Below are 18,062 nucleotides of genomic sequence, written 5' to 3'. Positions count from 1 at the left end.
AGACTCCTTCCTTTTTGTAACATTATCATCCTCACAAAGATTAGCCTAATACTTAACCATGTTAGAGTGTATGCTTAGACATAACCCAATCATTTCTAAGGACCAAGTCAAGTTAATAATGACACCAAGGATTGACAAGAAGTACAAAGCTTCTCCTACAGACCCTACATACATACTGGGCCAGTTACCACCAGACTCCTTGGTAGTTGCCACTACAAGGCAAGAGGGCAAATTCCCAACAATCTAGGCCCCCCCCCCCCCGACAATGAAAGCAGAAAAATAGATGTAGTGGGTGAAAAGGTTAGCAGTACTATTTTCAGACTAGTGGAGAATTGCTATCTCCTGTGGCCTCCTCTCCTGCTACGATAGAGCGCATTGGGATGAGAAGGAGAGGCTCCTCCGAATCATCCCAGAATAATCTAAAAAGAGAGCCTTCGAAATTGTCTCAGAAGGTGAATTAATTGTTAACCCATCAATCCGGTGTGCCCTGTATGCAGCCGACACCGCTGCCAGGAGAATTAACATTAGTTTGTTAATGAGATGCCAAGCTTGGCTTAAAATGTCACGGTTTAAGCCAGAGCTGCAACAAAACATACTTGCACTTCCATTTGATGGGGAATATCTTTTTGGTCCACAAGTAGACTCTCTACTTGAAAAGATCAAAAAGGACAATGAAACAGCTAAATCCATGGGAGCGTTACGAACCTCAACGCGAAGATATTTTTTTCGTTCACCATATCGTAGAGCAGCAAAACCCTCCTGCGCAGACACCTCTGCATCATTCCCATTCCCACAATCTCAAACATCGCTGAAGGTATTTTATAGGGGATCCTATAAAGGGAATAACCACAGAGGTAGAGGATGAAGATGCCTTCCCTAAAGCCCCTGCCACCTCCACAAACCCATGACCTGCCCCTCCCCCCAATCATACAACACCTGTTGGGGGATGACTTCAAACTTCCAAACAGTGGGTGTTGGATATTATCCAGCATGGTTATTGCCTGGAGCTCATATCAACAACTCCAAACTTTCCACCTCACAATCACAAACTCCCCATAGATCATAAATATCTGATCAAACAGGAAATACAGACTCTCCTAGTAAAGGAAGCAATAGAACCTCTACCTATACAACATCAAGGTGCAGGGATATATTCATTATATTTTTAATACCCAAAAAGACAAGTCTCTAAGGCCAATCCTGGACTTAAGACCCCTGTACAAGTTCATCTTGTACCACCATTTCCATATGATACTCTGCAAGATGTCATCCCACTGCTTCAACAAGGCAACGTTATGGCAGCATTAGACCTTGAGGGCGCCTATGTTCACATACCAATTCACCCAGCACATCCCAAATACATCAGGTTTCCATTTCAAGGTCAGCACTTTCAATTCAAAGTGCTTTCATTTGGAGTAACTACAAAGTGCTTTCATTTGGGGTAACTACAGCTTGAAGGGTATTCACAAAATATCTAGCAGTAGTAGCAGCTCACCTAAGAAGGTAAAACATGCATGTTTTCCCTATCTAGACGACTGACTGATAAAAATCAAAGACTTTGTTATTTTCAATATATTCAAACAATAAACGTTCTTCATAAACTAGGTTACACAGTCCGATCTTACCTGCAACCCTTACAAATGCAGCCGTACATAGGAGCTATCCTCAAATCACAAATAGGAATAGCTTACCCAAATACAGCAAGCATTCAGTCCTTCAAAACACTCATCCCGCTGTTTCAGCCAAACAAACAGCTACCAGTTAGAACTGTTATGCATCTACTAGGAACTTTGGCATCATGCATAGCAATAATAAAACATGTCGGACTCAATATGCGACCTTTACAACAATGTCTAGCCAATTAGTGGTCGCAACAGAGGGTCAGCTAGACGATCTAGTGTTGATCAGTCGTCAGGCTTGCCATCCTGCAGTGGTGGAATTACCTCAATCTCCTAAAGGGACGGCCATTTGTAGACCCAGTTTCACAGAGGACCATAACAAACAACACATTGCTTACTGGCTGGGGAGCACATCCACAGGAATTAACTGTTCAGGGGCACTGGACGCCCAATAAAACTATTCTCCACATCAGTCACCTAGTGCTGCTAGCTGTTCAGCTAGCGCTGAAAGCGTTCCTCCTTCACCTCATAGGCAAGAGGTTTTAATCAAGACCGACATGACTACCATGTATTATCTTCACAAATGGGGGCACCAAATCGCATCAACTATCTCATCTAGCCCGCAACTTTTTGGCCATACGCTCACCAGCACAACATTCGCCTTTTTAGTGAAGTACATACCGGGAGTGGACAACCAATTTGTAGATCTCAGCAGGAGACAACTAAGTTCACGAGTGGGAGATCAACTAATGTGTACTATTACCATTCTTCCTTTTAATTTTAAATATTTTTATTCTTGTTTGCCGGCTGACCCAAAGAAAGACAAAGAAAAAATATACATACATAAATGGTTTCATACGTGTACATTGAGACATCAAAATATATATATTGTAAGCCAAATAATTTGTTATATGGAGACAGTAAAAGAATTCCTGTTACAAAATCAAACTATAGACAAATTCATCTTTGTAGGTGGAAAAGAATCAAAGTATAGGATTAGCAATTATGCGACGTTTAGATATTGTTTTAATCTAGAAAAGTACCCCAGTTTCTATTAAATTTAATCAATGAGCGTGTTCCCCTGAGATTTGCTAGGGCTAGCTCCATTGCGTGTATCTCTGTTACTAGTGTCCACCACTTCCAGACCGTCGGGGGTTCCGAATCAATCCAAGCCCTAGCCAAGGTTAGTTTGGCACAGGAGATAAGTATAGTGGCTAAGGCTGATTGTGAAGGTGGAGAAGGATTCAAATCTAGTAGAATTGAGGCAGCCGTAATGGAGGATAGCGTGATATTTTTTAATCTAAGAACATTTTGTATATCCCCCCAAAAGGTCTTAAGTTTGGGGCAGGAATACAACATATGTACTAGATTGGCTGCCTCGGTTAAACATTTAGGGCATTTAGTACGATTACTAAAGAGGGCATTGGAGGACCATCTAGAGGTTCTTTCAGGTGTGTAGTAAAGCATACAGGTCGTTCTAAATTGTTGTAGCCGAAGGCTAGATGACCGTACAAGGTTGTTAATATTAGCCAAAGAATGCTCAATCTGATTTGAAGTAATATTTAGACCTAGCTGAGTACCCCACTTCGTGGCCAGTTTATCGCAATCGCTCGTTTTAAAGGTACTGAGTGTTTTATAGGCTTCGCTAATAACTGATTTATTTTTGTTTGAATAAAGACAGGTCCATATGTCACATTCGGTAATATTTTGAATCTTTTTGTTATTAATTAGATAGTCGTGTATTTGCATATATTTATACCTTGTGGCTTCCGGTATATCATATATCAGTTTAAGCGTATTAAATTCTAGAAAGCCCTGTGTGCCGTACAGTTCCGCCAATACCTTAATCCCTAATGAAGCCCAATTATAAGTAATAGTATCCGTGAAAATGGCCGGAAGGCCTGGGTTGCCCCACAGCGGCAATTTCGGGTGGAAGAAAGTTGTTTTACAAAATGTTAGTACATTTCCCCAAATCCTAACAATATCTCTAGCAGTCTTAAATCTCACCCGCTTGTAGTAGTTCGGGTCGTTAGCTCTAAGCAAACAAAATTGTGAATCTTGTTTCAACATAAAAAAATGAAAGAAGAGAGCTCTGTCCCCATACAGTAGAGAACGTAGATGTGTAAAAAACGCTGACCAGAAATACAGTTTGAAGTCTGGAAAGTTCAGCCCTCCCTTGTTTGTATTATTTTTCAACATTTTTAGTGATTTTCTAGCCTTCTTGTAACTCCATATAAAGCTACTCAGTATCCCATCTAGGTGCTGAAAAAATTTATTATTTAATGCTAGTGGAATAGATCGGAATAAATAAACAAATTTTGGCAAAACCTTCATCTTAGTAAGATTAATCCTGCTAATCAGATTCAAGGGCAATCTGTTCCATTTTTTCAGTAGAAGAGTGTTTTTTTTAATCAAGTCATTATAGTTTATGTTGTTAATATCTTGTAGTCTGGCCGTTAATTTAACCCCTAAATAGGTTGCTTCTTTACAGATCTCGGGGATAGCCGTATTTGGGGAGTAGTTAGCTATAACTTGGGTCTTCTGTCGGTTAAGCTTGTAACCTGAAACCTTCCCAAATTTCTCAGCCTCTATAGATATTCCTTTCAGCGCATCGGCTATGTCGGTAGTATATACGGCTATGTCATCCGCATAAGCTGTCATTTTCAACTCCTGTGAGCCGGAGCTGAAGGGCACAATCAATATTTGGGAGTGGAGGGCTAACAAAAATGGTTCTAACGAGAGGGCAAATAAGAGGTGAAAGGGGACATCCTTGACGAGTCCCACGCATGATGGGGAATTCTGATGAGGTCAAACCCCCATAACTAATGCGTGCAGTTGGTTTGTCATAGAGTGCTTTTATACCCTTCAAAAAGTTTCCCCCCAAAACCCATTTTAGACAGCACGCTCCAGAGATAGTCCCACCCCACTCGGTCAAAAGCTTTTTCAGCGTCTAATAAAATCATGCCGAGTGGGGTGGACTCCGTCTCCGCGACATCAAACGCCGTAATAGCCATATTTACATGTATAGTTGTATCTCTCCCGGAGATAAACCCGTGTTGTTGTGGGTTGACTATTTTGGGCATAACTGGGGCTAATCTGAGTGCCATAATTTTGGCGAATATTTTCGCATCAGTATTTATCAGGGAGATGGGTCGATATGACCCTCTCTCCTCCTTGGGTTTACCTTTCTTTAAAAAGAAGATTATTTTTGTCCTGTTCCAGGATTTAGGAGCCGTTCCATTTAGCCCGATTGATTGCATGACTTCGAGTAGTATCTGTTCTAATTTCAATCTACATGTTTTATAAAGTTCCAGGGGTATCATATCTTCTGCCGCTTTTCCAGACGGTAGGGAGTTAATAGCCTGATGTAGTTCTGCCAGAGATATGTCTTTAGAAAGTAAGCCCAAGCCTAGTAGATTCTCTGTATGCACTGTATGTTCATCAACATATTCCTGGACTAGGTCTGTATCTACTGGGCTGTCTGAAGTATATAAGTTTCTATAATAGTCAGCAAATTGCTCAAGTATATCTTGCGGCTGATTATATGACTTGTTCCCTTGACCTTGAATATTGGAAATTAGAGTGTCTGCTCTATCTTCGGCAACTTTATAGGCTAAGATTTTGCCTATTTTATCCCCCCCCCTCATATTGCGCAATTTTAAATTTATGAATCCTTGCGCTATTTTTTTTTTAATGAAGTTAGATTTTATGTCATTCTTCAGTTCACTAAGTTTCAGATTAATTTCTATAATTGCTGGGGGGTTAAGCTGTAGAGCTGTGGCCACTATTACCATTCTTCCATCACTGGGACCACCCACACATAGACCTATTTGCAACTGCAGAAAACGCAAAATGCCTAAACTTCGCATCCAGGTTCTAACACCCTCAATTCAAGGGCAATTCATGAAGGATAAGTTGGTCAGGGATATTTGCATACGAGTGTCTTCTAGTGATCTCCTACTCCGATTGTAAGGGTGCGGGGATCAAGTTAGCTGTGGATACTATATGTTGACTGTGTCTTGTAGAATCAAAAATAAAATTGCCTTTACCCAACTTTAACGCAACTGAATTTGAATTAGATTTCTGTTACAAGAATAGTCTATTTTAAATAGATGCTTGGAGAGAGTCTCCCCGGGGAGACTTTGAAGGTGTTACCTGCGTCATTTGTCCACTGTATCCAAGTGGGCCTCTAAGGCACCCCTATTAGACTTTCAGCGCTCTGGACATCCTTGTGGATGACCTTGGTGCTGAACCTGTAGGTTAATGTCAGAAAGTATCTCTTCAACAGATGAAGCTAGAGGCTGGATTGCCATATTCATTCTCATTTTTGCTGTTTTTATAGTTTCAACATGTTAAATATTCCTCGTTTTAAAATAATGACTGTGACTGTCCTTTCCTATTTGTTTCATAATTGTCTTACTCCACCTTCACGTCACATCACCTACTTTGAACTAGGCCTTCTTTGCTCACCTACGGTTTCTTGCCCAGCATGATTTGATACGAACTTAACCAGACAGATTTTCAACACCCTTGGTTATCAAGCAAGCCAAACCCCCCTCCCCCCCCCCCCCCCCCCACCACCTCCCAGTTGTGTATTCATTCTTATATGGGATACAGCAGGCTAGTAAGCTTTTAGTTCTATTGCTCCCCTTTTGTCTGACTGATGGGGTGTTTGTAATGTGAGTGGTCATGTGACCTGGCCTCTCAGGGCAGCCACTGTGACGTCATAAGGGGACTGCTGAGGCTGGTGTGGGTTGGTTCTCATAAGAAGCCAGGGAGAGTAGGTGTGAGGAGCTCGAGGAAGGAGGATGACTCAGCTGACCGGTCTGTCAGGAGCCCCTGTAGAGGCTTTCACACAAAAGTGAATCTCCGCCCTGGGCGCTCATAGGGTTAACCTGAGAGGGGCTGTATGCTCCAGGGGTCATGCCCCATCCATATAAGCCAACTCCTCAGGTTAGTAAATCACCAGTGGTGAAAGTGGGCCCCTGGTCACCTTGGCGTCTAGGTGGGCCCCTGGTCACCTTGGCGTCTAGGTGGGCCTCCTATCACTTTGGCGCCTTGGCGTTTAGGTGGGCCCCCAGGATCTCAATAGGTGAAACTGTTTTAAGAGCGGTCTTTGCTGATGGAGGTTAGCTGAATGATGAGTCTGTGGTCACTGAGTGTCCCCAGCAGAGAGGACTGAGTTACCCAACACCATTATGGTTTGAGGATGTAAGGTTTTCTGACCCAGAGGAGGGCGGTGATGGAGAGTACCTAGAAGCTACGAGCGTGAGACTGGTCTACCATCCTCTGCAAGCTGCATGGCACAAGAGGTGCATGGAACAGGTAAGGATTCAAAAGCTGGTGGGGTCCTATGCTCCACTCACTGTGTCTGATGTGCGTTAATGTCAAGAACACACTTGTTCTTAGAAGGGCTTAAGAGATACAAAGGACTTTAACCCTATGGGGCCTAAGTACAATTCTTATCTCGCTGGGATTCAGGGATGAACAAAGGTTCTGTTACTTTAGTGTGGCTCTCCCGGGTCCTCTGCATCAACCGGACTCTAAGGAGGGATACCTTCTGTACCAGTACCAAGGGGTTAATGATGATCACGCTCCCAGAATACCATTAAGACAGAAGTTGTTCTGGTAAGTTCCCATGCGGTTAGTAAACCCCCACAATACTCAACTTGGAGGCCGATGACTGCAGATCCACTGCCATTGAGAAGCTGCCACGGGTGTGTGGAAGCACAAAGCACTTCAAGGCAGTGGAGCTCACCATCGCTGGAGGGCAGGTCAAGAATGCGCCTCGCCACCAAGGTCCGCCATGTCTAAAGAAGGAACACTCAACATGGGCAAGGCATGTGCTACCTGCAGGTGAGAACACGTTGTAGCTGCCAGTGAGGTTCCACTTCCGAGTGTGTAGTATGCCGAGATGGATGGTAAATAAACTGAATCTTATACAAACGAATGGAAGGAGATTGTTCCGTGTGTCAATGCACTATATGACGAGTTACCGGATTTTGTTGAAGTGTAGCGCCTCCTACTCGTATGTACAGAGGACGTGGAGGCACTTTAAAATCAAGGTGAATGACCTTACTAACTAAACGTGTGCTTCTACCCAAATGAAGGGCTAGGTGGGGTTCGGTCATGCTGGCACTTAGAGGGCAAGAACTCTGAGGGACTCGGGTGGCTGATCCCTGCCTTGACGGGAAAGTGAACACCCCTCTGCGGTTTGCTTTATATAGCGCCAACATTAGAGTACGGACGAAGTGGGCATTCTGTCGAATCTCACGTGGTAATTCTGGGGCTGGAAACGGGGTGTTACACATAGTGTTACTACATAGTATGTACATAAAGACCGAGCATGTCTCGGGTCTGTTTTTAAGGTGTACGTTACACATTAAAAATGCAAATCAACATCTGCGCTGTTGGCTTGTTAGATCGCTGCATTTCGAGGACTGCATTTTTTTCTCCTATTCGCTTTTGACCCGCTGTGGGTGTCTTTGTCCTGTTTCTGAATGCGGCTGTGCAGCGGGAGGGTTAGTTCTGGCTTGATACACTTCTTGAAATGCTTAGGACCGGAAATGAGTCCTCGGGCCGCTGAGTCAGCCTGGGGTTCGTGTGGAGTGATGAGCCGTGATGGAGCCGCGGCGTGTTGTCCTGATCAGCGGGGGTGCGGGGGCCCGCTCCTTGCTGCAGGCAAGAGAGCCCAGATGTGTTGAGAATGAAACCGAGTGTGCGAGGTGGGGCGGAATGAAAGTTTTGACATGTGTCTGGGCTCCTTTCCCGTTTCTTTAAAGATCTTTCCTTCCCCGTGCCCCTCCTTCTACTCAAATTGGTTTGCTTGCATTACTTACACTTGAGTTGTGTGTTTTCTTATCATAAAGCTATTCTTTTCGTACCTCTGGCAAATAGGTTCAAATATGGGGATTTTTATTTGGTTGGAGGAAACTGTCATTCGTGCCATTGTGCGTGCCAGATTTGTAGAGAAAGGTCACTACACCACAAGGCTTCTTTGCGCTTTATTACATATATATTTAATGCCTGGAGCAAGCCTGATGTGGATTGGGTTTCGCACTCTGAAATTCCTGAGTTTGTGATTGGCCTAACAAGAGGGCGGCAAGCATCCTGCTTCGTCGCTGGAGTCAAGCCTGCGGACTTTATCATTGTGCATCTGTATTTTTAATTTGTGCTGCTCGTATTTCAAAATTTCTCTCGAATAAACCAGGAAAGAAGGCAGCACACTACAGGTTGGTTTGAATTTCAGAGCGTGCACTGATAGACCAAAGTTCACCAGCACCTCATAATGTCTAATTAGGCAGATTTTAGCCCAAGGAAAGGAAACCTTCAAATATCTATGGAAATCAAAGAAAATGGTTTAATGGTCAATAAGACTAAAAGGGGCAATGATTGTTTTCTACATGGCACTGTACACAATTACAAACTAAATTCGACGCTTTGTTTAAAAGTAAAACCCCAGGAATTCAAATGAGTAACTACTTTTTAGTACACACAATGTGTGCAAATGATGCATGCAAACTGCAGTTGCCAGTTTCAACATATGCACTAAAATACCATGTTTCTAGTCCTGTGTCACACCAGTGTCGTCTTTGTTGGACTCACTTCACCCAAGTAGAATATCTTGATGAATGATTTGCACAACGAAAGCACAGGACTGAATAGATGGTGGTTTGAAATTGGAGGGAATTGTAACTCCAACAGTGGTGTATGATTGTTCTGGAGAGAGGGAAGTACTAGATCACAGGGCACACTCTGTTTATTTATACCCGAGGCCAAGGATGGAAAGGGTGTGTGGTCTACAATGTGTTACTCGAAGGTATTAATTATAGAAAAGGCGAGTAATTTAATGTGCATGCAAACTGAAAGTCTGCCATCACCTTGCAGGGACCAAGGATTGGATGGACATGAACATTCCACAGTCCACTACTTTACCCACCTCAAATCGGACTTCCTCCTCCTCCACAGAATAGCTAACTATTGGGTGGCCATGGTGCCTAAATCCTCCCAGCATCGAGTGCGTATGTGTGTGTGAGACAGAATCTGATGGTGCCACTTGCTGCCGGAAGGAGTACTCCTGCAGGCCTCAGTCAAGAATCCATGGGTCAACTGTCCACCAGCTCTGTCTTTCTGCAGAGGACGGTGGTCCCTCATTCACCGATTCCATGTCACGCATCTCTACCTATGAATAATCTTGTTTCCTTTTATCATTTGTTCATGTGCAACAGTTCTATATTTTGCGCTCTCAATACTCCATTTAATAATAATAATGTTTCTCTTGTAAAACAGAAATGTATTCATATTTTCTTACTAAAATCAGTTATTACTGACTTTAGCACTTGTCATTTTACTAAAAGCACAAAAGCATTGATCTCCCCACCAACACTCACAGAACAGTCACCCAAGCCCCCCTCAGCAGCAATCTGGACCACAGCAGCGCTCTGTATGCACTGGAATCCACGCTCAACTGACCAGAAGGCTCCAGACTATACAAACCTAAAATGCCAGGCTCACTTTTCTCCTCCCATTCCGCACTCACATCACCTCGAACCTCAAAGAGCTCTACTGGCCCCAAATCCACAAACTCGCTCTTCAAACTCCTCATGTACGCATACAAAGCCTTGCACAATGTTGGTTCCACCTACCTCAACAACTGGCTGAAGTTCACAAGCCTACCATACACCTCTGCTCAGCCGGACTCCTGATCTCACCCCCTTCTAACTCCCTCGACCCCTGTCCCTACATATGTAGAACCAAATGTGGTGGTCCTGCCTACTTCTGCTTCGCTCCTCGGAGCCTAGAACATCCTGTCCCTGCACATCAGAGCCAACGCCTCAGTTCTTGAATTCCACAAGAAACTGAAGACATGTCTCTTCACCTAGACCCAGGCCTGGCTTGGCCCATACAGCTATTCTGTGAGCACCAGGATACCCTCTCAGGAGAGTGCACTATATGTTTATAGATCGCATAGCATTGCTTGGTAATCCAGAGCACTGGTTTAGTTTTTAAAATAGAAGCATACATATAAAAATAAAGGCCAAAGGAAATAAGGTTCTGTCTGGTTCAAACTGCAGTTTTTGAAATCCTTACTTCATCCACTTGACTAGACTGTGTGATGCTGGCAGATCATGTCACTGCTACGCACCACGTTTCAGATTAACTCATTGGATGAAGCGACTCCATTCACAGAGAATGCACTACGCAAAAAAGCCTTGTATGGTTCAAGGAACTATGAAGCTGCCGAATACAAATTGGTAATCTTGATTACTTTTACAGAGTACACCACATACTGAATTGTCTTTTGGCGAGCTCGTACAAACATCAGTTGTGGGTGTATTGATAGGGGGTCTGCCTTAAAGGTGTCTTGTCATATTAGAAATACCTTTAACAATGCCCAATAAGGTGCATAATGAGGTCTGTTTGGGACGGGCCTGTTTCACATGAGAACGGGGGGACCAGGAGAGAGTTGCATCTTATATATACTTATGTACACATCAAGCCTAAACAGTGATTTTTTTTCTTTCTGTTACAAAATTAAAAAAGGTTTGGAAGCCGCCGAAGTTTTGGGTGGGGAAGCTTGCAGACTGATTCCAGAAAGTGATGAGAACAATATTAAACTGTCTGACATGTTTCACATAGCCTCCAATATTTGTTGATGGAAACCTTTAATGCTACATGTTCCAGCCAAGGCTGAGGCTAGAGCTTCAGAAAGGGAGTGTCTTGTTTTGGAAAATATTTGGTTTATGAACTTAAGACGAATTGGCCCAACTGCATAAAACAGCGAGTGGTCAGATCTGCAAATTTGAAGTCCGTGTCAAATGTTTATCCAGAAGTCTACTAATGTAGCAGTTTCCCAGTAATCGATAGCCATGTAAGCTGCTCTTGATTCTCTTAGGAGGCACACATTCTTCCTCAGTTTCATCTCGAGACTTATGCTGTGTGTGGGTGGCCCCATAGTGATGCGAGCTGTGTGAAATGTGAGTCGTTCTGGTGTGTCTCAAGCCTTGTGCTGTGTTATTTATGCCTTTAAGGTTATATTCGGTCTATTGCACAACGTCACTGTTGAGCTCTGAGCTCAGTTGTGGGTGAACCATGAATGTCCTCCTAAGAATGTTGAGTTGGCCATGAGTTAGCCATTTGTTCATTGAGATGGAGTATGACTGGGTAGGAAGCGTGTAGGCTGAACGTTTTGCCATTTGCTTACGTATCTGAGGTTGAGGCCAAGCTTGTTGCCTAGTGGTTTGAATCCATGGCATAGCCAGTTGAATTTGATGGAGCCTACATGACCGACTAGACAGATCCACACAGGAGCGATATGCTATGTGAAATGGTCAATCTAATGGGCTTCTGTAGTAAACTTTGGAATCTAGGCTAGTGAGAGCAACCCAATCTTCGACTAAATGACACATCTTTGATGTTTTAGATGTATTTGAGGTGTTCTCATAAAGTTATTAATCCTAACTGGTCTTGATTATAAAGTTTTAATTGAATGTCCTTATACACCTGTGGAGCTGAGGGTAACCAAGGGTTAGAGCAAATTACCTGTGTTTACTCTATAGTACAAAAAATAGCAGTGCAACATCTCTGTTAATTATTTCCTGTAAATAACCCCCAGCCTTATGAATATGATAGGGCTCTAATAAGCGGTCTTGGTTTCCATACTTCTTTGGCCCTGAGACCAATCTGACTTTACATGCGGCTTTGCGTATAGTCGAGGGCTGCATCATCTTAGGCTCATTCAACAGTATGTTGCTGCACATGTTCTTTGAGTACCAGGAATGTGAGCTTGTGGAATATATGAGATGGAAGATGAACGTTTGGTTGGCAGGAGACGTGAGTGTTTGTTAACTTTTTCAAACGGCTGTTCTTCCAGTTCTTTGTCTCTGCAGTCTCTATTTTCTTTAACCATAATTCTTCTCAGATATGGAACACCAGGAGTGGAGTTCACAGGTTTGCACAAGGAAACTGCAACAGTCACACAGATGCACTTCTTACCTGGACAGGTAGGCCACCCCCTGTTTTTCCCACCAATTATTCTGTCTCCTCCTTTTTTCTGTGTTGTCTGATGTGTTAACAGGTTTTTTTTGTTTCTTTACTTTATTTTCATTTATTTATTTTGAGACCTTGTTTGGAACGTGTGATTTCACACACTCTATTCTTGCACTTTGAACAGTCTTTTGAATTTGGCTTATTCTGGTTTTGATCTGAAGTCCAGTGGTCACCTGGGAAACTGGATGGCTATTGACTTGACCAGTCTAAACAATTCAGATGCTAAAGACAGTCTAGTGTATCTTCCATCTGGGTTTGCTCAATGTTAGCTCATGCGATTAAGTGGCATTATCTTTGGTTCAGCCTGCATAGACTTTCTGCATTTAACGATTTGGTATCCTCTCTACTGGTTTGAGAAGTGCTGCACTTTCAGGTGTACAGCAGAAGCCTGTCCCAAGCAGGTAATCTATAGGCTATGTATAATATAAATTTGTTTTTTCCCCCATTTTTTTGGGGGGGGGGGCTAGTGGGGGACATGGAACGGAGGCAGAAACGTGTTAATGTTCTATTCTGGTGATTACTGTTGATTCGGTCATTAAATGGGTACCAACTTTCATAACCTTCTCATACTCTTATTGCTTTTATCTGTTTCAGGGGCAGCTTCTTTCCTTGCTGGATGATAACACTTTGCACCTATGGGAAATTTACCACCAAGATGGCATCTCCCATCTGCGGGAAACACACAGCTTCGTCCTTCCGGGAAGACCAGGGTTCGACACCACTAAGTACTTCCCACCTCTTCTCCTTTCTATTGTGTGCTTACATGGAGACTGGGCTATGGTGTTGGGATGGAGGGCAATGGAGGTTAGCGATTGAGACTTACTTAAGTATTCAATCCGCGGAGAGGAATGTAAGCTGATAGGCAAGTGTTGAAATCTAAATCCACCCAATGTGATTGGGGTGCCATAATGGAGAAGTTTGTCATTCTGACTCGGTTTGCTAGCAAACCGCGCTCCATTCCAGCTTAGACTCATGCAGGGATGGGAGATGAAAGCAGACCCAAAAAGATAGTCTGAGATCTGCAAGATTTTTACCCATAGAAGTGTATGTTGGGATACACCAGTACCATGATCCTTCAACTACATATTTTGCCATTGTTTTATCACGTGTGGTGTGTGTGGTTTATGGGACAAATGGTTAAAGACTGGTTTAAATAGAAGAGGTGTTTTTGACATTTTCAAAGATTTTTTTTCCCTCCAACTTCATGAACTTCACAAAATGAAAACTTTTAAAGTAAAATCCAAGTGATTACTTTCTCACTGCAAACATTTGTCAATTTTGCAGCTACTATGGTTGTACGATATCTGCATATTTTCCTTTTACGTAATTTGTGTGAAATTATGGGTATATTATGTAAAAAACAAACCTGGCATTCGGGGCTATATTATTGCATTCAATGTATCCTCTCTGCCTTTTTTTGATGCAAAGACACATTTTTCGTTTAAAAATAGAAAAAATACAGGCCCTGCTTTTGTGTCTGGTTGTTCATGTTGTACCTACGCTATAATTTTGCCACAAATGACTATGTAATTATGCTACATGGTGGAATTTTGCATTATGTCAAATTCACAAAATTACGCTGGTGTAATTTTTATTTCGCCCGGAACTACTTGCTTCACCCATCGACACATCCATCTGTTCTAGGGGGCATTTGTTGTCAATTTTACTTATGGATGGCATTGTTGGGTTTCTGTTTCTCTCATACTTTCTGTAACTAGTCTGCTCTGATAATTCTCATTAGTCCTGTGACCAATTACAGGGCACAAACCAGGCCGCTTTTGGGAGAATACTTTTCGAAGACTCGTCCGTGTGGTCTGCTGTAGCACGTGTATTTGTTAGGGCAACTACGTGACGAATGGGGGTAGAGCGAAATTGAGCCACAGATGGTGAAGTATTGTATTACAATAATGGGAAATGTTTAAGTGGAAGAAACTGGGCAGATGATGAAGGATCTGTGTTGGGTAAATATTTGGATTTAAAAGATGAAATAGAAATTGTTTCATGAGGCATGTGGTACAAATATATTTAATGGAGCAGAAAAAGCCAAATGTTTAGTGTATTAAAGGGTTGACACAGAGAAAAATATCTCCCTGATAGTTCTGAATAAACTCCATCTGACTTCTGAGCCTGGGCTGCCAGGTTCTTCATGCAAGTCGACCTCATAAGACTAATGGATTCCCTTTGAGCTGGAGTCAGAAGGTACTCTCAGTGACTATGCCCTAAATTTGAATCTGGTTAGTACACTTGGTGAAGCAGCCTTGTAGGTGGGTGACTGACCAATCTGGGAGACTGGACTTGCATTAGGCAGAGGTTGGGCTCTTATGGAGTCCCAACACACTCTACCTGTGCTGCAGTAGTTCCGTTCTATCTGAACAATTTTGTGAGACACGAAAGCTTTTAGGTCAACGCAAGTGTTGCCTCTACCTGTAAACCCAAGAACCAGGTAAAATGCAAGCTCGCTGAATTCCAAGTAACTGCTCTTAAGCTTTGATGGAATGCCTCTGTTAAACAGTCCGTGGTTACTCTTGGAGAATGGTGTGGGGTTAATGACTAGTTCAGGCAGCACAAGTATTACTTACAATTAATATAATATGTAGGCGGTGTTACTTGTTTTGAAAGGACAGAAGTCTTTTATTATTATCTCTTAGTTATTTTAAGATACTTTACGAAATTTAGTGCTTGGCGTAAGCAGTTTGCGTACTACACCTTTTCTTTACAGTTTGGGGCTACTTCCAATGAAGATTAGGATTACTGTGTCACTAGTATTTAAGATTTAGCCATGACCAACCAGTATCTGTGCATGGATTGAGTGTGTCTGCCTCACTCTTTTAGCAGTTTCTTGGATTGTTCACTATCTGTTGCAAGTGTTAACGGTCTCTGCGTGGGTGCTTGGGGGAAGGGGCTTGGCCTACTGTAGTCCTGCAGCAGTAAACACAAAGCTGGCCATGAAGGGTCGACCTTTAAGGTGGTCCAGTCCCTGGATCGGCGGCTTTGGATAAGTTGCAGATGGTCACAGCAGTAACAGACTGATGCTTGCTGGCCTTACTCCTGCAACAAGTGTGGGATTGTACTGTTTGCACACAAGGTGCAGTAGCTCACAAGAGTGACGCGTCACCACATGAGGTGGGGTGTTGGGTTGCAGTCACAGTTCAGTCTCTCATTGTCTACCAGTTTGTGGTGGAAATGTGCCGACATTGGTCTTGTGCCTGAAGTGTTGCTTCATTGGGATGGTATAGTTGATCAGTTGTTTGGCATCAGTCTTTGTAATGGAGTTGCCTTGATTAATTCCAATTCATCAGCGCAAAGGACCTCTCCGCTGTACAGGCACACTGGATCTCGGACTCTAGTGAGCTCTGCAAGGCTGGTTTTGAACACAGTGTAGTCCGCATCTCTCTTCAGGGGCGACTCCTCCGCTGTGAACGAGGAACGTCGCCCCACTTCTGAAAGGCAGCAGACAAAGAAATTAATATGACAATACTATATTATTTTTCACTTCCCACCAACCGCACACAGCGGGGGGGGCGGCGAAGTGGTGGGTACTGAAGGTGCGCATGTCAGTTTGGCCAGCCTTCTTAGGGTGGCCAAACCAACATGTGCACTCTGCTATCACCAGGCCGTTCCTTGGAGATATCAGTAGTGCTCAGGGGCACAGGCTCCAAAGTCCCTGCTGGAGCGTAAAACCTGTCCGCTCCCCGCAATCCCAGTGCTTCTCTCACGCTGGGAGTAATAGCATGAGACCAGCGCTGGGATTGCGTGGGAGTGCGGGAGCCTGTGCTCATGGGGGTTGCAGTGCCAGGAGCAGTGTGGCACAGGACCAGAAGATCGGGCCTGGTGCAGTAAAAACTAAGGGTACTTTTCTTCATGTTTTTTTATTCTGCCCCCCCACCCACGTCAGATTAACAGCAGCCATCACTGTCTCTTAGCGTGGTGGACCAGTGGAGGCCTGTTCTTTCTTAGTTGTAGGTAAGTGGTCCTTGTTCCTTAAAAGTCGGACCACCAAGATTTTGGTCTCTGGTCCTCGTTACGTCAGTGTGCATTTCTTCTCAACTAAAAGATGCACACTGGACAGGTGATGAGATCCTCTTATACCCTGTACTGGGAAAGGTTGGCAAAAAACAACTGTTTTTCAGATTGAAAATTCCATCCAAACTTTGGGAAGAATGAATCACAGTGCACTTTGTTTCGATGCACCAAAGCTTTGTGCGATCTATTGTATGGTGAAACTGCATCCTTGTTCTTTGTGTTGAGAAATCGCAGGGGAGGAGCAGGCTCCCCATGACTTTCTGGAAGGGGCGTGCACCCCTGCATTGCTTCAAGGCCACTGTCCCTCTGCCTTCACTGCTAATTTGATTCTTGGTTGTCAGTCGCTCACTCCAGCACGCCGAGCAGCCATCGCTCCAACCATTTTATTGTGCTGGTACACATATATATGGATGTTATGGCTTCCTTTTTAATTTTCCTTCACACCCTAACGTAGGAATCTTGCTGTGTGCCATATTTTAAGGGGAAAAAATTCCCCACGTGTGTTCTTGAAAAGCACACTGGGGTGACGTAAACCCCTCGGAGCCCTGGGCCTCGGTGGCAACTGGGCACGATCGACAGCCACTCTCCAGTCTTTACAGAAGATTGCTCGTTACTTTTCAAGGCTGCCGCTCCACATGCAGGTGAATAGACAGTTTGGACCAACTTGGCTAAAGTGGCGTTTCTCTGAGCTAGAATGACTTTGTCTCACACTGGGTACTTGTTACTGGCTTTATTCATGGCACATAGTACTTTTCCCTCCCACGTGCCTTCTAATGTTCTTTTTCATGAGACTTTTTGTCCTTCCAAACATTTGGTTCGAATAAATGTGAGGATGCCGCTGCCGCGCTTCCTCCAGTGTTTTCGTTCGTGATCGACCCATTCCCAGCACCACCCGCCCTTCCCCTCCGGTTCTTTTCGTTTCCTTCATCGCTTGAATATGTAGGTCTTGTGTGGAAAGGCCTGGATGGCTGCCAGTTGCCATGGCGATAGCCTTTGATGTCCCGCGATTCGTTGCCATCGGTGTTTCGAACTGGCGGGAACGCGGGACGCTTTCAGGGTCTCCTCAGCGATGAAAGGTCACGCCGCGGGCAGGTGTTCCCGTGCGTGGCCACGTTGCGTCTGTGCTGCCACGTTCACGGAGTTGGAGCGGCGTCACGTCGTTCCCTCGCACAGTCTGCAGCTCGAGGCCCAGCTGTGCCTGGCTTCTGACATCGGAATTGATTTATCGTCTGGTGTGCCGTCGGACCTCTGTGTGCAGAATCTGAAAGTCCGCTTTGTGCTGATTAAATGGTCGCTTGTTTGACAAAGCAGATGTCTTGGAGCGACCGGGACCCTGGCATGTGATCTCGAAGGGCCTTGGTCTTGCCAATG

At 44.0% G+C, this 18,062-nt stretch overlaps 1 protein-coding gene across 3 annotated transcripts in view; it reads left to right on the top strand.

Annotated features, from left to right (window-relative positions):
* LLGL1 (LLGL scribble cell polarity complex component 1) overlaps positions 1-18,062 on the top strand; it is a 380,653-nt gene that overhangs the window by 150,633 nt on the left and 211,958 nt on the right. The window contains exons 1-3 of one of the 3 annotated variants that reach the window (XM_078665186.1): positions 9,688-9,815; positions 12,541-12,622; positions 13,263-13,393. In XM_078665186.1, coding sequence (XP_078521312.1) covers positions 12,602-12,622; positions 13,263-13,393 — 152 coding nt within the window. In that variant the 5' untranslated portion in view covers positions 9,688-9,815; positions 12,541-12,601. Of the gene's footprint in view, positions 1-9,687; positions 9,816-12,540; positions 12,623-13,262; positions 13,394-18,062 lie in introns of those variants that run through there. The other 2 variants (XM_078665185.1, XM_078665184.1) reach the window with 2 other exon arrangements.

Source organism: Lissotriton helveticus, chromosome 10, assembly GCF_964261635.1.
Source record: "Lissotriton helveticus chromosome 10, aLisHel1.1, whole genome shotgun sequence".
In the NCBI taxonomy this organism is placed as follows: Eukaryota; Metazoa; Chordata; class Amphibia; order Caudata; family Salamandridae; genus Lissotriton; species Lissotriton helveticus.
This window is presented reverse-complemented; position numbering and strand designations above follow the sequence as displayed.